General features: G+C 56.0%; 1 protein-coding gene across 5 annotated transcripts in view; it reads left to right on the top strand.

Moving 5' to 3' along the window:
- The window catches only part of SH2D3C (SH2 domain containing 3C), a 29,011-nt gene that overhangs the window by 1,933 nt on the left and 6,432 nt on the right, over positions 1–20,646 (top strand). For 2 of the 5 annotated variants that reach the window (XM_081803655.1, XM_081803654.1), the window contains exons 2-5: positions 234–705; positions 10,932–10,971; positions 17,824–17,952; positions 19,013–19,467. In XM_081803655.1, the coding sequence (XP_081659781.1) occupies positions 234–705; positions 10,932–10,971; positions 17,824–17,952; positions 19,013–19,467 (1,096 nt within the window). Of the gene's footprint in view, positions 1–233; positions 706–1,666; positions 2,956–10,139; positions 10,779–10,931; positions 10,972–13,956; positions 14,084–17,823; positions 17,953–19,012; positions 19,468–20,646 lie in introns of those variants that run through there. The other 3 variants (XM_081803658.1, XM_081803657.1, XM_081803656.1) reach the window with 3 other exon arrangements.

Here is a 20,646-nt window from a genome sequence, read left to right as displayed (position 1 = left end):
ACTTGCCTAAGGTCACAAAGCTAAGATGTGCAAGAGAAGAGATTGAAGCCCAGGGCTCCGTGATTCTAGAGCTGCCGGGTTATACCATAACAGAGGGAATGTCTGTGAAGCCCTGACCCTCCCTGAACCCTCAATAAGAGAAGTGACATGTATTTTTTATTGTTATTATTATTGCTGCTGACATTAACTCCTTTCCCTCCTCTTCTCCCCCGCAACCCCCAACCCCCAACCAGAGTTCTTCAAGTTCAAGGGCATCGGGAGTCTCTCCAACCTCCCTCGGTCCTTCACTCTGAAACGGTCCTCAACCACCATCAGTCTCGGGTCCCATCTGGAGCCTGATCCCTTTGAGGCTACACAGGATGACATGGTGACTGTCCCCAAAAGCCCCCTCGCCTACGCCCGCTCCAGCGACATGTACAGTCACATGGGCACCATGCCTCGTCTCAGCACCAAGAAGGCTCGGGACCAACAGGCTACCCAGGAGACCAAGGAGGTGGGCCCAGAACCCCACTTGGTGCCCCAAGGTCTGCCCAACCCTCCAGGCGTGGAGGCAGCCAAGGAGGTGGTGGTGGGGACCAATGTCCCCCTGGAGGACACGCCAGCAGTGGGACCCAACCCTTCTGCAATGGGCCCCATGGAAAAGCCTGAGGATCCCAGGGCAGACAGAAAAGAAGAAAGAGCCCCCAGGAATGTGCCTCCAGAAAGGTAGGTGCCCACCAGGCGAGGGGGAGGGTGGGACCTGCAGGAATGGTGTCTCCAAGCCTCCTGCCAATAGAGCCTGGAGAGGACCTCCCCCCCCCCCCCCCCCCCCCCCCCCCCCCCGCGGGGGGGGGGGGAATAAAAACCCTACGCATTAATCAAGTGCTTACTACAGACCAGGCACTGTGCTTCATCCTTCACTTGCAATTAATTCTCAAAAAACAAAACAAGGGACACCTGGGTGGGTCAGTCGGTTAAGTGTCTGCCTTCGGCTCAGGTCATGATCCCAGGGTCCTGGGATCGAGTCCCGTATCAGGCTCCTCGCTCAACGGGGAACCTGCTCCTCCCTCTGCCTGCCTCTCTCTCATTCTCTCTGACAAATAAATAAAATATGTAAAACAAAACTAAACAAAAACAACTGGGGAGGAGATTCTGTTATTTCCATATGACAGACGAGGAAGTTGAGATTCAGAGAGGGAAAGTCATCTGCCCCAGTCAGGTTGCACATCTGGCGAATGACAAGGTGGGATTTGAACTAAGGTCCACCTGACTTGCCCTAGGCAGCCTCCAGCAGGGGCCTGCCACAGCTGGTTGGGTCCCAAACCCAATCACTGGATCCCTGCCCAGGGCCCCCACACCCAAATCACCACCTTTAGTTCTGCTGGACAACACTGCTCCCCTGGGTGCCACTTAACTTAGTTATAGGGTAAGTTGAGTTCATGAAAAATACAAATAGTGATGGTATGACCCTAGCTCCCATTTAGGAAGCACCCATTCTACTGGGTGTCAAAACCAATGTTACTCACAGACAATTCTGTAAAAGCATCTGTCGTTAGCCCCATCTTACAGATGGGGAAAATGAGACTCAGCCAAGGTGGCAGAGCTAGATTTGAGCAGAAAACCGCCTGCCGCTTGTGGCTGCACACTCACCTCTCACACTGTACACACCACCTTTGAAACCCTGCAGCTGTGTGCTTCATGCCCTTGGGAGACTCCTCAATCCCATCCATTGCAGTCTCCAGCTTTTCAACTCTCACAGCCTGTGTCTAAACCGCACTAGTCAGATGTGCTTCTTGAAATAAAGAAGAAAAAGGCCCCAGCTGAGCAAAAATAAACCTCTCTTCAATGGCTTTTCCCTGAGACACCAAGCACAGCTTCTGTGCACTGGGGTAATTGAGTCTAGACCTCTGTTCAACGGGGGAGCAAGACTTTGTAAAGCTGCAGGATGAATCCAGCCCAGACTCTGCCTCTTACTGACTGCATGACCTTGGGTAAGTCCGTTCCCTTCTCTGAGCCTCAGTTTCCTCGTCGGATAGAAAGGCATAATGAGAGCACCTACCTTGTAGGGCAGTGATGAGAATTCAAGAATAACATACAGGACTTGTAAAATCTTAGCACAGTGCTTGGTACACCACAAAGAGTAAGTGCTTTTCCTTCGTCTCTGATATCTCCAGGCTGCCGTCGTCTGCCATCCCCCTCCTTAGTTCAGCCTTACTTGGGCGTGGAGGAGCAAGGATTGTTTTGTTTTGTTTTGAAGCTTTTATTCATTTATTTGACAGAGACACAGCGAGAGAGGGAACACAAGCAGGGGGAGTGGGAGAGGGAGAAGCAGGCTTCCCGCGGAGCAGGGAGCCCGATGTGGGGCTCGATCCCAGGACCCTGGGATCATGACCTGAGCCGAAGGCAGACGCCTAACGACTGAGCCACCCAGGCGCCCCGAGGAGCAAGGATTGTATGTGAGGAAGAGGGCCTGATAGGTTCTGGGCCGTTCTGAGGCATCCTAAGGTCTGAGATGTGCATTGGGAGTTTGCAGGAGCGGGGCGCATGGAGGGGCGTGTCTAGGGGCGTGGCCTTTTCAGGCTGCACGGCGAGCTGTCGGGGGAAGCTGGCGTTGGAACCGGGCGGGCCGAGGAGGAAGGGTGTGCTCGGGGGGCGTGGCCTTCCCGGCCCCGGCCACGGACAGATGAGGGAGGGCGGAGCGAGACAGGAGGCGGAGGGGCGTGCTGGAGGCGGGGCGTGTCCTTCCCGGCGGGAGGTGTAAGCTGTGGAGCGGCCCCCGGCCGAGGACGAGGGGCGTGTCCGGGGCGTGGTCTACAGGTCAGGCTCCGCCCCCGAAGTACTGCACTGAGCTCCACAGCTCCGTGGCCTGAGAAAGGCGGGAGCCATCGGGCTGAGGAAGTGTCCAGGCTGCAGGCAGTGACCGCGGGGAACCATGACTGCAGTGGGACGAAGATGCCCCGCACTGGGACCCAGAGGGTGAGTGACTGAGCTGGGCCTGAGGAGGGCCTGCGGGGTTGGGAATGGTTTGAGGGGAAATCAGTGCCCTTGGGGCAACCAACAAAGCAGGATACCCTGTTAGCATCAGGGACTTTTAAGTTTCCTTTTGGTGTAATTCTGTCCCTGCCTTGTCCTTGCACAGGTTGGGCATTTACTCCGCACAACAGTCCCAGAAGAGGGGCACTATTATCATCCCCATTTTACAGATGAGGAAAGGTCCGATTTACTTGCCTGCAACAGTGTGGAAGGTTAGAAGTTCACCTTCCTGGCTCGTGCCCTTAAAGGCTGGGCAGCCCGTTCCCCTCCAATAGGGCCAGGGTTTCTGGGAAGGATGGTCCTGAGAAACCTTGAGGATGTCAAGTCTAGGACCCAGGCTTCCACCCTGTGAGCAGGGGCCCTGGTGGTCCCGGCAGCATCAGGCCTGCCCCACAGCTGGCAGAGGAAACAGACTGCCCTCCATCCCCCAGTCATCCAGAGTGTCCCGTGGTCCTGAGGGGGGTGGGGTTAGCAGATTCGATTGAGGCCCCTCCTGGTGTCCTGAGACCCAGTGTCCCACTTGCCCTCCAGACCAAGCAGGAGGCCAGGAATTAAACGTTTCTTCCAGGAGCCCCTGAAGCCCAGCCCTGCATCCCGGAGAGCTGCTTTGCCTGTATGATCTCAGATTTGCCCTGCCCTACTCTGGGCCTCAATCTCTCAGCAGCCCAGATGGGACTGGAATGGTCTCTGATGATACATACAGTTTGGAGAGGAGGATATTTGAGAACTGCCACTGAGCAAGACTGGGGCCCCATTCCCGAGTGTCCCAAGGGGGTCATCTCAGTGGCTGTTCAGGGAGTGGTCTAAGCTGAGGTAGCTGGTGTCCCTCCCCTACCCCCTTGGAGGCAGGCTGCACCTGGAGCAGAAGGAAGGAAGAGGAAGAGGTGAGGCTGCAGGAGTTTCCTGGTGCCCTGTTCCCTGCTGAGATCATGGGGGATGAGGAGGAAGGAGGGAGGAGGGGCCAGTAGCATAAGGGCTGAAGGGCCTTTAGCTCCCAGAAAGGAGAGCACCAGCCTTGCCTCCGCCTCCCCCCCACCCCCGCACCTCAATCTTCTGCAGGGAAATAGCAGGTCCAGAGAGCCCTGACACCCTCCCCTTCGGTCCGTGGTAAGGAGGAAGAAGGGGAGGCCCAGTGAAGAAAGGAGGCCCCAACACCTTCCACCACATCCATGCCTGCACACAGGAACTGTCAGGCCAGGGTCTTCCAAGAGGTGGTCAAGATACGGCTCACAACTGGCCAGACCCTGCCTGAAGCACCCCACAGGTGCCATCTAGTACCCAGGCCCTGTGAAGGGCACCTCTACTTGCTTCATTTTACCAGTGAGGACACCAGGACTCAGAGAGGGGAAAGGATTTTCCTGGGGTCACAGAGAGATTAACTGACAGAGCCTAGATTTGACCCCAGGCTTGACCAGCCCCCAAGTCACTAGGTCACATTTCACCTCCCGCCAAGTACAAATCCCAAAGCCATTTCTACATTCCTTAAATGACCTCCCATAAGCCCCTGGAAGGGAGATAATGGGAGCTCATTTTACAGATGAAGACACTGAGATTTTGTGAGGTTGCTTGAAATGACACTTTAGTTGAGTTGGAATTTCATTCCCTTTAATATTTAGTGTGATGCAACTATGCCCTAGACACTCTTGCAAGTTTTGGGGAGACAGCGATGAGCACAGCAGACAAAATGCTGCTATCATGGAGCCCCCATTCCAGTGTGGGGGAGACGTGATAAGACAGGAGTTATATGGTCATACAGAAGAGAAGCGCTGGGAGAAATATTGAAACCAACTAGGGGAACTGGTCACAGTAGGGGAATGTCTGGTGGTAGCAATTTAGGAAGGTTAGCCAGGAGAAAGGTCTCTTTGAGGTGATGTTTGGACAAAGGGATGAGGGAACAAACCCTGTTGATATCTGGGGAAGAGTGTGCCAGACCAAGGGAACAGCAGGTACAAAGGACCTGAGGTAGGAGTGTCCTTAGCATGTTTGAGGAGCAGCCGAGACCCACAGTGGCTAGAGGAGATGAAGATGGGGCCTGGGGAGTGGAGTGGTGGGAGGCGAGGCCAGAGAGGAAACGGGCTCAGATAATGGAAGGCCTGGAAGGCCCAGCAGGGACCTGGCTTTGACCCAGGGAGATGCAGCCATCGTGGACCTTGAGTAGAGGAGGGCGTCACTCTGATTTATGTTTTATGAGGACCTCTCCTTTGCGGAGGATTTGAAGGCAGTTCTACTCATCGTAAAGTGTCACACCCAAGTGTCCTTTCCCCCCTGCCAGATCACAGAGACCCAGCCCCCTCCACCCCACTCCCAGGGCTGTTCAGAGGGAGATTTGGAGAAGGTGGCACCCCACAGGAGAGCTCGGGACACCCAGCCCTGTGCCAGGCACCGAGAACAGGCCAAGAACCATCCCCCTCTCCCCATCCCATTTCCTTTTGGAATGTTGATTCTGGTCCAAGAATTCCCAAAACTCCCCAGAGTCTCACGACCCTCTCGGCCCTGCAGAGTGACGTCAGCAGCTGGGCATCTGGTAGTGATTACCCACCAGGGGAGGGGGCTGTGGTGGGCCCAGCCTGTTTGGTCTCCTCAGGCTCTGGGCGGCTGGTCCTTGTCTTCCGAAGGGGCCCAGCTGCTCCCGGATCTCATTTCCTGTGGAGACTTTCTCACAGTCCTTGAGACCCCTGGATGCCTCAGGCTGTGGGAACTGCACTGGCTCAGGAAGGACGGACTGTACCCCCACCCCCAGCTGGAGCCACATCCCCCGAAACCCTCAGGGGACCTTGTTTGCAGAATCCTGGAGCTCTGTGGAGTATGGGGAGGAAGTTGGGTACCTCACCGACTGCACAACATTGAGCAACTCACTTGCCCTGTCTGACCCTCAGTTTCCCCATCTGTAAATTGGGGACAATAACAGCACCCAGGTCATAGGGGCACTGTGAGAACTAGATGAGGTAGACCATTTGTCCTGGGCTTAGCCCAGGGAAGCTCCAGTACAAGGAACTGCTCTTGCTCTCACCATGCCCATGTTTCGGAAGAGTTCACTGAGGCCCACTGAGGGGGACATGCCCAGGGTAATGCTGCTTCCCCCCTCCCAGTGGAGGGCCCTCTCCAGAGCCTGAGAGGGTCTTCTCTCCTCCCATCCCTGCTCCATTCCTTCTTCTTGACATCGATTCTGGGCTCATGGTCCCATTGAAATATTAGTTTTCTTTGCCCTCCCCTCCCCACCTTCTCCTCATCTCCACCCTGAAGCGCTCCCCTTTTTCCAGGGGAGCCTGCCTCGTGCAAGGAACGGATCTAGTCTGAGCCAGCTGTGTGTCCTGGACCAAGTTACAAACTCCACACATGCCCTCCCCTTTGCTCTTCTCCAGCAGAATTTGAATATCAATTAGTAGCTCTCAGGGCTCAGAAGCCTCAGAGAGAATGGCCCCCATCTGCCCTATAATCACAGGGCTTGTACCCTTTCTAAACACCTGCTGGCAAGCTCACCACTGTCAAGAAGACCGAGGGCACAGAATGGTGGAGAAGGAGCAGGGATGTCTTCAAGACAGTGGCAGGCAGCCCATCTTACAGGAGGTGGGGCAGGCCAGGGGCTAAAGCCAAGAGCCTACCTGGCAGAGAATCCCAAAGACCCCATGGCAAGGTGCCCCAGGGAAAGACTTTCTACCTCTGCTCTCTCTGCCCAGGGCCTTTAAAAACTAAGGAGCACAGAGCACTATTGCTTTTTGACCAGGGTGAGTGATGGTCGGAGCGAAGGGTCGAAAGAGTCTTCAGTCCCCCAGGAAGGGCAGAATGGGAGATCTCCATGGCTGGCAGCTGGGGCAGCAAGAGGAGCCTCGCAGGGTTTGGGAACTCTGCACCCCTCCTTTTCAGGATCCTTGTGGCCCCTCTGGGGAGACAGTTATGCCCATTTTACAGAAGAGGATAGTTGGACCTCAGAGAGGTGAAGGCAGGGGGAAAGCTGAGAAGCAGGGAGGCAAAGGTTGGGGAAGTGTCCACGTGGCCAGGCCTGGAGGCCCAAGGGAACAAACTGGCGGTCAGAGAGGCGGTAGACAGGTAGTGGGCCTCTGCAGAGGGCAAGTCTGCCCGTGGCAAGGGAGGGCCAGGGTGGGATGGGACAGCAGCTGCTCTCTACTGCCTCTCCTCCAGGATCCCTTGGGGGGCCTCACCCTTTCCCCCGGGCCAGGATGGAGGCCTTGAAAGTAAAGCTCAGATTTAAAACTGTGTTGGGGAAATAAAGGATAATGGGCTCTAATTACTGCTCATTAATCCAATTAATTAAGCTAATGTATGCAATAAGTGGTATCAGTTATCGGAACAAATCAGTTAATACAGGCAATTAAAGGGGTTGGTTATTTGAATAATTAATGTGGCTGATTAATGGGACTGATTTAGCTCAATTGTCAGTATTATTTATTAATTGATTTCACCACTAATATTAGAGAGGAAGTGCCTTTTAAGTCCATGAAATAAAAAATAATTAATTGATGGAGCTGAGTTTTTAAAAATGGAAGCTTTGATTTCTGCATTTGATTATTACAACGGGAGGGAGAATGTTCTAGAAATCTCTAAGCACACTGTGATCTGAAGGCCAAGTAGGAACCACTCTGGCCCTAAGGGAGAGAGGAGGTTCCAAACAAAGGGAACATCATGTGCAAAGGCCCTGAGGCTGGAGGGAGCAGAGCTCTTTGGAGGATGTGCAAGCAGGCTAGAGTGCAAGGAGGAGCAAGGGGACAGAGGAGGGTTGGCTGACTGTGCCAGCCACAGAGAGCTGAGCCTTGAGAACCAGACTTTGTTGCATGGGGCTGCTGTGTGACATGTATTCATTCAAAAAAATCTTTATGGGGTGCCTGGCACTGCTCTAGGCAGATCCCAATTCCTGTCCTCTCAGAGCTTATGTTCTAGTGAAAGAAGATAGTCAATGCATGGCAGGTCAGATGAAGTGCTTCAGAGAAAAAGTGTAGGGAAGGGAGGTGGGGAGTGCGGAGAAGTTCACACTTTCAGATGGGTGGTGGGGGAAGGCCCCACTGAGAAGGGGACATTTCAGTAAAGATCTGATGGAGGGCAGATTGGGAACTTGGTGGTATCTTGGGGGAAAGTAGTCCAGCAGAGGGAACAGAAAGTGCAAAGGCCCTGAGGTGGGGACAAAAGCCAGCAGGAAGCCAAGCGTGGCTGGAGCAGCAAGAGTGAGGGGATCAGGATAGGACATTGGGTGGGAGAGATGGTGAGAAGCCAGCCTGTAAGGCTGTCATGGGACTTCGGCCCTTACTCTGAGTGACACTGGGGGCCACTCCAGTGAGTTGAAGCAAAGGAGATCCGTGATCTGACTTTCACTTTAACAGGAGAGCTCTGGCTGCTGGAGTGAGAACAAGTCACAGAGGACACACACAGAGGCAGGGAGGTCAGTGATGAGGTGTGGCAATAGTCCAGGCCAGTGATAACAGTGGATCAGAGGCAGACATGGTGACATTATGTCTTGGAAATCCTGGAGTGTTGTAGAGGGGCAGGGTGATGTGATGGGGACTAAGTGTGGCCCCAAGCCGGCAGTTTCTTGGGCCTCGGCCTCCGCCCTGAGCTCCCCCATTGGCTCTGCCCACCCCAGCCCACTTGTACTTTGGTGCAGGCACCCCCCTCCCCAAGGCTCTGTTCCCTCCCCAGGGCCCCAGGGGAAGGAGACAGGAAGCAGGAGGAAGCACTGGGGCGATCCCAGTGTCCTGGCCAATCTGTTCCCAGCAGTGGGCGGATTTCCGGGACTGAATGGACGGAAACTCTGGGATGGGACACCTCACCCGGGAAAACCTGGCAGAGGTGAATGTGCAGGGGAGGGGTCCCCACTCCACCTCGCTCCCACCACTGCTTCTCAATGAGGAGCCCCTGGCCTCAGGAGCTGGGAGCCCCGTGTGGAATTCTGCCCTGGGAATACACACCTTATCCATGTAATTTAATAAATTATGTTTATTTTATTAAATTTATGACATTTAAATTTAAATATTGGGCTTTGGATGGGAGGAAGAAGTTCCCCAGCGTTTGACCTCCCTCCCTATTTTGCAGATGGGAATACTGAGGCCTCTCCTAGCCAGAGAACCAGGGCCCAGCCTGACAAAATTAATCCTCATGCTAGTGATCAACACTGGTTGAGTATTTACTATTCATGTCTTCCTTTAAGCAAACGTAAGCTCCTACTATACGCCGGGCACTGTGCTGGGGGCTTAATGATGAATAAGACAAGGTCAATGCCCTCTGAAGTTGTCAGGTAGTTAACAGTCAACAAATAAATGTAAAATGATCATTTCAGGCAGAGACTGAGGAAAATAAAGCAGGGCTGAGGACAGAGAGTGAAGGACCAGGGACTCTTCTAGGTAGGGTGGTCAGGGAAGGCTTCTCTGAGGAGCGGCATTAAGCAGAGCCCTAAATAAACTAGGGGGAAGAGCAAGCTGCATGAAGATCCGGAGGCAGGGCATTCTAGGCAGAGAGAACAGCAAAAGGCCCTTGTAAGAGTGAGCTTGGCGAGGAGGCCAATGTGTCTGGGCAGAATGAGGGATAGAATGAGTGAGGGAGGCATGTTGGGGTTTGGCGAGGTGGGTGGTCAGGTGCCACCAGGCTACCCAAGGCCTTGTAGGCTGGGGAACATATGTTCTGGTTGATGCCTGTTTTTCTGGCATAACGATGGGACCTCTCTACTCTCACAAGGGAAGAAAGTTCTGGCTTGGGTGATACATTACATGGCCAGCCATTTGCAGGCCACAGAGAGGGGTTTAGATCTTGTTCGGTGAGAGGAGGGTGGCCAGGGGCGTGTGGGGGGTGCTCTGTGCCCGTGACCTGCTTGTTTTCACCTGAGTGCCTCTGAGGGTGGAGTGGAGGCCGAGTGGGGTGTGAGAACAGACAGAGAGCCAGCGAGAAGGCTGCTTGCTGTGTGCTCCATAGAGCACAAGGGGCTTCTGGATGGAGCAAGGGCTGACCCTCGGAGAGATGTGGTCAGGACCTATTTTGAAAGTAGAGCTGCAGGATTTCCTGATGGGGTGGGTGTGGAGTGTGAGTGGAGGAGGAGGCACAGATGACTGCAGATTTTTTGGCCAAACAAAGCAACAAGGATGCAGCTGACATCAACCGAGATGGGAAGCGGATGTGGGGAGCAGGGGCGTGGCAGCAGGGGGCGGGTAGCGACAGTCCAGCTTTGGATGTGGCAAGTTTGCCATGACTTCAGACATGCAAGAGGAGATGCTAAGGAGGGAGTTAGGAGGGGCAGTTCCAGGCCGCATCAGAGAAAGGATGGCATGTAAGGTCAAGGACCCGGGGCGGTGGCTCACAGTGCCCCTCGCCCCTCCCGAGGAAGGATAGTATTTATCTGGCACCTGGGAAGGATAGCCACTGGCCTCTCCAGGCCCCTGAAGGCTGAGAGGATCGGTTCCACCATAGCCAACAGTCACCAGCTCGGTGTGCTGCTGAGTGGGCCATTCTGCACTAGGGAGAGAGTGTAGGGTGAATGGGGGGCGAGGAGGCTGAGCGCCAGCCGGGGGCCACCAGCCATTGGAGTGGAGTGGGGTAAGAACTCTCCAGCGTCCTGAAGCTGGGCGAAAACAGCATGATTCCAGAAGCAGGCCGCTTGTTAGGTGTGTAACACTGATCAGCTCCCAGAGTCCTTGCAACAGCCCGATGAGGCAGAGCTGTCATTATCCCCAGTTTCCCAGTAGGAAACCCAGGCTCAGAGAGGTGAGGGGACTGATCCAGGGTCGCACAGCTGGCGAGTGGAGAAGGAGCCCTGCCAGCAGACTCCGGTGAGTGCTGTCTGGTGCGATGCCCCCTCCTGCCTTCAGGATGAGCCCTCTGGGGCGCTAGGGTCAGGTACTAGCACCAGGCAGGTGGGCAGAGGCTGACAGCTGGGGAGCCAGGTAGGACTGGGGACACTCACCGCTCTTCTCTCCTTCCAGGGTCGTTGGAGAGCCAGAGGCTGGCGGGGACTATGTGAAGGTAAGCGGGGCTGGGCAGGGATGGCTCAGAGCCTGCTCCATGAAGGGCAGAGTTCTTTTCTGAGCCTTGTTAGAGGCCAGACCTCACTGCCTGGTCCCAAGAGGAGAGGGTCTCAGGGTTGGAGTGGCGCTTGGGATCTGGTTTCACTCCCAAGGATCTTCTTCCCATGCCTGCCATCATTCTCTCCTGGCCCCAAACCCAGGATCCCCCACAGTTTGTGACCACCAGACCCTCCCCCCCCACCACTTGCCACCTGCCCTGGGCCCTGGGATGTCTCCTCGTGCAGATCCAATCCCACCCGCTCTCTGAGCATGTGCTGGTGTTAAGAGGTAGGAGCAAGAAAAGACGCCTCGGTTTTCATCACAGAGAATGGGCCCAGCTCACATTTACCACAAGCTGAATTTGTCCTGGACACTGGGAATGTTGAGAATGCAGCTTTGAAACAATGATGATAAAGAGAGTAACATAACATCACGCGAGCCTACTGTGTGCAGAGCCCTGTGCTGGCTGCCAGCACTGGAGGGGAGATATTTCTGAGCTCTGTACATGAATGAGGTCTTTGACTTCCTCCCTCCCCACTGGGCAGGGAAGGCCTTTGTGTACCCATGGACATATGGGGAACTTGGGGCCCAGAGATGCCCAAAGACGCACAGTGATTTGCCCATAGCCACACAGCTACAATGGGGCAGAACTGAGTCTGCAATCCAATTTTATTTGATGCCAAGACCATGGACAGGGTCCTTGGCCTTCCACCTCCAGGAGCACGCACGAGGAGCCAGGCTCCCTGCTGAGCACGGAGCATACAGCAGAGGGCTGGGAGCACGAGGTCTTGTGTTCAGAGGGCTCCTGGTCCACCTGGGGACCAGGAGAGAATCACATGGTTGTTTGGGCTTGTGTTTTGTAATCCAGCAGATTTAGTCCCAGATCTGCCACTTACTTGCTATGTGGCTTTGGGTTTGTGGGTCACCTTCCTGAGCTTCAGTGTTCACTGTATGAAATGGGGGTAGCAGTGGCTCCTCCCAATGAGGGTTGCTATGGGCTCAATGAATCTGTGCCCATAAGTAGGGTTGCTGGGCCTGGAATAGAGCAGGCTGGCCCAGCTCCTGATCCCAGGGACATTCCATCACCCGAGATGCTGCCTATAAAGCCCTGTGTAAGTGACTAGCCATGAGGCAGCATGGGAAGTGCTCAGAAATCTGCCCCTCACTATCATCAGAAGCTTCAGATAGGAAGCCACTGGAGCTCAGCAGGTAAGGGATGACTTTCAGCCTGGGAGATGGGGAGGGGGAGATCAAGGAAGTCTTTCTGGAGGAGGAGGCATTGAAACCAAGCCATTGCAGTTGACCAGGAACATTCGCCAACATTTTGTCCCCAAAGGAAAAGCTGAAAAGGAGCAAAGATAAGCAGAGATAGTAGAGTGGTCCAAGCAGAGGCAAGAGTGTGGGCAAGGTCAGAAAGCAAGCTGAGTGAGCCCGGGAAGTGCAGCCCAGGGTGGTGAAAAGTTGAGCTGGAGCTGCTCCTGGAATCTGGGCCCTGGCTCTTCATTCAGAGCCCTTACACCACAGGGGGACAGAGGCCTCAGGGAGAACTGGCATCAAAGCCAGTGGGTAGGACACAGGGGACACACATTTTAGCACTCCACAGTTTTCAGATACCTGGCAAGGTAGTGAGATCTCCATCACTGATGGTAGTAAGATCCCCATGAGGACTATTAGCTCTGTATTTTTCCTTTAGTTTATAGAGCTAAACATGTACTTTAAAATACTATAAAAGAAATAATACCTGTTCACTGGAACTGACTAAAGGATGAAGTCAAAAGAACATTAGTTTTAGCTTCAAGCCTCAGACGGTGGTAGAATCAATAGTCAATTACCAACAATCCATTCCTGCCCTGAGGTATTAGCTTCCAGAACTCCAGGGTTCTCAGACCACGATGTGAATAATTGGATTCCAAGTCAAGGATTCTGAAGTTCCAAGACCATAAAATTCCACGCTCCATGCTCAGAGCTTCATGTGTATTTGTGGAAAACAATCAAACAACTGAGGCCCAGAGAGGTAGACTCACCTCCCTAATGTCTCACAGCCTGTCAAAAGGATTTGTACCCTAGGCCTGACTGATGCAGAGTCAGTGATGACCACCCCCCACCCCCCCACCCCCACCCCCCGCTTAATTCTAGGACAAAAGTCCAGATTGTAAGACAATAAGCTTGACAATAATAGCATGCATTTATTGAACACTTACTTTATGCCTGGCTACTTAATGTGCATCAAAGTCAGCCAAGGCTCAGAAGAGTTCTGTGAGGTCAGCACAAGTATGTTTTCCAGATGAGTGAATCAGGGCTCCAAGAGAAGGGGCTGGTGGGGTAGAGGTGGGGGACCCCGCTAGCTGAACCCAGGTTGGTGCCCTAAGCATTGAGCCTTACTGGCTCTCTGCACCCCCAGAGTCTGTCAGTCCAGCATCCGGTTGGATTCTTGATTCTCCGCCCGAGTCCCTGATTCCAAATCAGAGGTGAGAAATCCTGGACTCTGGGAGATTTCCCGAGGCCACAAAGGATTTGGTCAAACCATACAGGGATTTTTCCAGCTTTAGATATGATTTTTTAATTCAGTCTTTGCCCGCTCCGGGTCAATGAAGGGTACGGTGAGTTGGGGGAGCCAGGAACCTCCCCCCCGGGCCCCGACATCCCCACCCCATCCCGCTGCCCACCCCCCCGTGACCGCCCCCCTAGGCGGGTCCTCTGCTCCGTTTCCCCCGACTCCAGGCAGCCCTGCGGGACTTGAGCGCAGGGGGCGAGGGGCGGGGAGCGGGGGGCGGGCGGAGGGAGGAACAATGGCCCCCTCCCCTCCCCTGACCGGCTGGAGGGTGGGGTCTCCCCGCCCCGCCTCCCCGCTCCTCCCCCGCCAAGGCGATGAGGTAATCGCGCCGCCGAGAGGCACGCGCAGCCGGTGCCCAGCCCGGTCGGTCCCCGCGCCCCTGCCCCGCCGGCCGCCGCCCCCCGCACCGGCCCGGCCCCGGACGCCCGGCCCCACCATGACCGAGCGGTGCAGCCTGTGGAGCGCGCTATCGGCCGCCGCCTGCTGCTTCTACCGCGGCTCCTTCGTGCAGGTGCAGGTGAGGGGGCGGCTCGGCTCCCGCCAGGCGCTCCGGGCTGGGACCCCGGCCGCTCCGCCCCGGGCCCGGGGGCCGGGAGCCGCAGCCCGGTGGCGCCTCGCAGGGTCTGGCGGGGCAGGGGCTGCGGGAGGGGGCGGGGTCGCCCCAGCCTCACCTCTGGGCGCCCGGCCGCTCCGCAGGGTGAGGGTCCGGGCTGCCGCTCCCGGGACTCCGGGTTGCGGGGCTGCCGTTTCGGTCCTGCTTCCTCCAGCGGAGCTGGGGCATTGGGTCCCGGGAACTGCGGTCCCCGGCGTCCTGCAGGTACTCCGGCGAGTGCTCCGGCCCCTGCGGCTGACCCGGGCAGTCTGGCTCCCCATTGTACCGGGAGCGCAGGGCTGGGGTCCGAAGGCTGAGTGAGGGGCGGGAAACTGAAGGGGTGCTGCGGGTGCCGAGGCTAGGGCCAGAGCTTCCGCTACTCTCCCGCCCTCTAGGTGGGCTGGGGCAAGCTCGGGGCGCGGGGCTCCCAGCCCAGCCAGCCGGGCAGTGCGGGACGGCGCCGCGGCGGTGAAGGGGTTAAACGGAAGGGGGTGGAGGGGAGGACCCGGACCCCGCCTCTGCGGAGCATCATCTGGGATGGCCTTGCTAGGGGTTGCCAGACCGTAGGAAGCTGGACGGGGCTTGCTGGGCGCGGGCTGGGGGTTAGGGCTTAAGACCCGGACCGGGGGTCTCTGCGCTTTTGCCTCCGGAGCCCCCTGGGGGACGCCGGACGCGTCACCTCTGCGCTCCCCCGGGCTCACACACACGCTCGGATCCCGCCTGAATGACGGCCCCGCCGGCAGCGGAGCGCAGCATCCCCGCACCGGCCAATCAGGCGCGCGCAGGCAGGGAGGCGGTGAGATCATCTCTGGCCAATAGCGGTGCGCTAAGCGCAAGGATGCTGCATTCGCGCCCCAGCCCGCAACTCCCACCCACCCACCCCAGTCTTGGGAGCTGGGGACCCCCTGGTCGAGAGTGAGGAGGAGGGCACAGGACCCTAGGGTTCCCCACCCCCGGGTGTGTGGGAGGACCAAGTTGGTTCCCCCAGATTCTCCCTGTGACCATTGATTACGCTGGAAAAGTGGAGCCCAGTCTCCCCACCCCCTGCCCCGTTTACAGAGGAGGCTACCCAGGCTCGGAGAGGGCAAATGACTAGCTCAGTGTCACACAGTGGTAGGCAGAGTCTTGTGGCCAGGTTCTTCACCTCACAGCCCACTCCCCTTCTTTGCCCCATGTCTATCTTGCTCCAGCTGTGGAACCGGGGTGAGTTCTCAGTTACATGCTTTTTGTCAAGGAGAAGAACCCCAGAAGGCTGGGGTACTGGTGTTCTCTCCCCTGTGACTCCTAGTCTTCCCTCCCCAGGGTGTGGTGTGGTATAGGGAGGGAGGCCAAGGACCCCGAAGAATAAGGAACTCCATACAGAAGTGTAGGTATATGAGGACACCCCAATTTCAGTTCAGCCCTCAGCTTTCCCACCCTCGGGGGTATCAGTTTCTACCCTGGGTAGAGGGCATACAGAATCCCCATCCCCAGGACCTATCTTTTCCTAAGTACCTGTACCATCACTGACCTCCACCATCTGTCCCCAAAGTCCTACAGGCTCCTCAAAACCCCAATTTTCATGGGCCCATCACCAAGCTGCTCCTGCTCAGCTTTGCTCACCTCTGCGAGTGTCTCATTGTCCTCCCAGGATCTCCATCTGAAATCCTCTCTGACCCCTCCACCCCTCTTCCCAGTCCTGATCAATGGCTACTTAAACACCCTTTTCCTAGTCCTCACCCCCATGCCCCGCCCTTCCCTGCCAGTGCCCGGAAAGCACTAAGCCACTCTCCATACATGAAAAACCCTCTGTGGCTCTGCTGTGGCCTCTGGGTAAACCCCAGCTCCCCACAGCAGCCTGACAGCCCTGCTCCACCTGCCCCCATCATCTCTGCCCCTCTGAAGCTTCCCCTCACCCCAGGACCTTGGCTCTGCCTGCAGGGCCCTGACTCTGCCACTCTCTGCCCAGAAACTCTTCCTGGCCCACCTGTTTGCCTGTCTGTCCCTGCCCTGATGCTTTTGCTGGGCTCATCCAGTCCTTCTGCAGGCCTCCATGGAAACATCACCTCTTCAGGGACTCGACTCCCTGACTAGATGAGGAGGTACCCTCTTAGCTGCTCCCAGAGCTATCTGTGCATCTCTGAACACTCAGAAAACTGGAATTGCTTGTCAGTGTCTGTGTAGCTCTCTCAGAGGTCACCTGTCCTGATGACCTTGGGGCCTCAGCCCCTGGCACAGGAGGCTTAATCATTGTTGAAATAATGAAGTCAGAGGCTCTAGATATCACTGAAGCTGGGAATTAGGCTGTCTTGGGAGCAGTGTGGATTGGGGTAAACTGAGGCAGTGTGGGAGCAGAGGGGTGGGGAATGGAACTGCAGAGTTAGGCTCTGAGATCTTTGGAAGGCCTGAAAAGGCAGGGAGTGGATTAGAGGACCCTTGGACCTTGGTGAGTAGGGGGTCCTGGAGAGAGACTGTCACCTGGACTGAAGCCAGGCCCTCCCGTGCCCCTTTCATCTGTCTTGCTGTCTGGCCAGTTCGGAGCCAGATCTATCTGTCCTAGAACAGCCATCTCTGGGCCCAGAATTGGGGAGTGGGAGAGGAAACAGTGTCGCATGTCCTCACAGTGACGAGGACATCTATGGGCTAGTCACAGTACTCTGGAGTATTGTCTCCTTTTATCCTTGCAACCCAATGAGGCAGGTTCTGTAAATATACGCATTTTTTGAGGAGGAAACTGAGGCCCAGAGAACTCACAGGACACCGCCAGGATTGGACTGTGCTTTGTGGTGGGGCTGCACCTGGCAATAGGAGCTCTCCTCCCTCTGCTCTTAGGTATCTAACCCTGGGCCATGGTAACCAGGAAACCAGGAATCTCCTCCTTGGCCAGGTGGAAGGGGGGGAGTCCTGGGCATTATCTTCATCGAGTGACCTTTGGCTTCCCTGCTTGGCCACAGTTTTGCCATCTGGCCAGGATTGCTTGAGAAGGCGAGGAGGAAAGGGCCTTGGGAATTGTAAAGGACAGCAGAAATGTCTGTGTGGGGGCCTCTGCTTCCCTGTTTATAGCTGCCTCCTCCACCCTTCCACTGTATAATTCAGCATCCCAGAATGTATCATCGTGCATCCAGCCTTATGTTTTTGTCCTCTGCCTTTACCTGGGTACCTGCTGCCTTACCTCCCAGATCCACCTATAGAAATCCTGCCTCTCCCCAGTGCAAGATCAGTTTGATGTTTCTGGTGCAGAGGGAGTGTTTTGTTGTTACCATTTCCTCCAGGAAGGCTTCCTGGACCACTCTCCACTTCGCCTATACTTTATCTTCTCTCTTACAAAAGCCACCCGGCTCCTTGCCGCTGTCCAGTACTGTGGTGCTGACCTTATTCTGCTCAAATGTTCCTGTTGCTTTTCCTTCCCCTGCCTGGACTACAAGCTTCCTTGAGGACAGGGCCTGGTTTGTTTATTGTCTCATTTACTCCTGGCGCATAGCACAGGGCCTGGAACACAGTAGGACTGAGATTTCCTTGCTGCTGCTAGGATGGGGCCTCAAGGGTGAGGACTTCTCTGGCACCTGTGCCTAAGTTTTCCCAGGGTCCCGGGATGGAAGCAGCTCACCTGGAGTAGGGAGGGGTTGGAGGAGAAGAAGAAGGAGGGCTTCAGACCAGATGCCAACTCTTTGCTGTCTCCTGCCCAGTTCTCCAAGGAGAATTACATCCTGGACTCTTCCCCTGAGAAACTGCACAAGGAGTTGGAGGAGGAACTCAAACTCAGCAGCACAGATCTCCGCAGCCATGCCTGGTACCACGGCCGCATCCCCCGTGAGGTGAGTAGGCCCTAGGCGGGACCTCAGCCCTAGACGCCCAGAGAGGCTGTGACCTGCTGCTTGGTGGATTCAGTCCGAGAGGACTGCAGTGAGGTCTAACTCTGTCATTTACTGACTGTGTGACCTTGCACAAGTCACTTCACCTCTCTGAGCCCTGGTTTCTTCTTCTATGAGATGGATGGTAATGATAGTACCTGCCTTCAAGGGTTATTGTGAGAATAAATGAAACAATGCACATAAAGTGCTTAACTTGACGTCTGACAGTGGGCTCAATGTTATTATTAGTGTTGTTATTGCTATTATTATTACTATTACTTTTAACTTTTTTTTTTTTTCCATGGGTCTATACATTAGCCTCTTGTGTGTTTGGTAAGTGTCAGGGCCTAGGATTCTCAGTTTTGGCAAAGCTGAGTTTCTGTGCTGAGGCCCAGATGGGCTGATAGTCACCTGTTCCCTCTTTCTGTTCCCTCTTTCATTCATTCTGTGGATCTTTGTCAAGCACCATGAATGCAGAGAGAAAGTGGGTGGTGGCTTCCCCTGAGGGCTGGTAGTCCAGTCAGAGCCCACTGGAAGAAGTGCAGGAATGGAGCATCCAGCAGGGAATGCGGGCTGGCCCTGAGGAGGGGGAACTGAAGACAGAGGCCAGTGAGAGATGGACAGGAGTTCACCAAGTGGGCAGCATGGGAAGGATGTCCAGGAAGAGAGAGCAGCCTGAGGGTACAAAGGCCCAAAGATCTGGGAGAGCACTGGGTGCTTGGAGGAATGAGGATTGGGAATGCACCCTGAGAAGGAGCAGGTCTGAGACCTGAGTTTTAGGTCACAGCAACCCCCAGCTCCCCCAGGCTCTGTGTCCCTGTGACTTACGTTCCAGGGTGTCATGTCTTCCCATTCCTGAGCCTCTGTGCACCAGACCCAGGGTCCGTGGCTGAGTTGCCCACTCTGAATCTGGGTCACTGCATCACCCTTCCTAAGCTGTAGATATCTCTGTTCCCCATGTCCCCCAGATCCTGGGTCTGACCCTGCCCTGGCCCTGCTCCAGCCTGATCACTGCCTCCTGCAGGTATCAGAGACCCTGGTGCAGCGCAACGGCGACTTCCTCATCCGGGACTCTCTCACCAGCCTGGGTGACTATGTGCTCACCTGCCGCTGGCACAACCAGGCCTTGCACTTCAAAATCAACAAGGTGGTGGTGAAGGCCGGGGAGAGCTACACACACATCCAGTACCTATTCGAGCAGGAGAGCTTCGACCACGTGCCCGCCCTTGTGCGGTACCATGTGGGCAGCCGCAAGGCAGTGTCGGAGCAGAGCGGGGCCATCATCTACTGCCCTGTCAACCGCACCTTCCCGCTGCGCTACCTGGAGGCTTGCTATGGCCTGGGCCAGAGCAGCGGCAAGGCTGCTGGCCCTGCCAGCCCCTCGGGCCCCAAGGGCAGCCACATGAAGCGGCGCAGCGTCACCATGACCGACGGGCTCACCGCCGACAAGGTCACCCGCAGCGATGGCTGCCCCACCAGGTAAGGAAGGACCCCACGCTAGGCCTCGGTCTCCTCGTTTGGCAAGTGGGGGTATCCGTCATCAGAGTGCTGGTGAGGAGCGGGAGGCCCAGGCATTCTGAACTGGGTGGAATAACTGTCCTGGAGCCTCAGTGTGCAGCGAGGAAGAGGAGGACGCGGGGCTGAGTGCAGGGTTTGCAGGCAGGTGATAGCCTTAGGTCAGCTACGACTAGCTGAGCTCCCTGGGCCCTGCCGCTCTCCTCTCATGACCATGTTCCTACCCATAAAGCGCCCTCCCTCAGATAGCCGCCCCCAGCCTACAGGATCCGTGGGTGCTGCCCTGTCCCTGTGGCCGCTGCTCCCCCTCCCCACCCACCTAGCGAGTCCGAGGCGGGCATCAGAACAGAGGGCTTTGCAATATGCAAACCACTGCATAGGGGATGGGACGTTCCAGCCACACTTTAATGACCCCCAGTTGCCTCTGGCCCTGGGTGGGACAAGACCAGGACAAGCCGCAGAAGGGACTCATTTCTGAGGCCCTAGTGTGCACCCGGCCCTGTGCAGAGGGCTGTCTGCGCCCAAGCTCATCAACTCCCATGTCCTCCTGGGAGGTGACTCCTGGGCACACCCCCACTTTATAGATGAGCGAATAGGTTGAGAGAGGGGAAGCCGCTTGCTGGAGAGTGGGAGGACTGAGATTCAAACCCAGGTCTGCAATTCCAAAGTCTGTACCCCTCATTTCTGTGGCCTCCCTGGTTGTTTGCAGAGACCCGCCATCCTGTGCCACCAGCACTTGGGTAGGTCCCATCTCCCTAGGCCTGGGCTGGGTGCTGTCAGCCAAGGAACTGCTGGTTGGATTCTCTGTGGGCAGTGGCCACTTTGCCTGAGGCTTAGAACCAGTGTCCATAATGGTGCCAGGATCTGGCATTCTGAGCATAGCGTAGGAGCAGTGAGGAGGTGCCAGTCTGGTGGGCCTGGTTCCCACAGGCTCCCCATCCTTTCTGCTAGGCCTGCTTCCCAGGCAGTTCTCTAAGTTGGAGGCAGGGTTCTCAGGGAAGAGAGCAGTTGTGCAGGTGGTGGACTGTACGAACACTCCCCTCTCTGGGCTTCAGTCTTACACTTGCCAATTAGTACTACGCTCTCCAAGCCTTTTCTGCCTCTGAAGTTCAGTCAACCTAGGATGGAGGCAGAGGTGGGGGT

The sequence above is a fragment of the Leptonychotes weddellii genome, chromosome 14 (genome assembly GCF_054177405.1).
Source record: "Leptonychotes weddellii isolate Sample4059 chromosome 14, ASM5417740v2, whole genome shotgun sequence".
NCBI classification, from domain to species: domain Eukaryota; kingdom Metazoa; phylum Chordata; class Mammalia; order Carnivora; family Phocidae; genus Leptonychotes; species Leptonychotes weddellii.
This window is presented reverse-complemented; position numbering and strand designations above follow the sequence as displayed.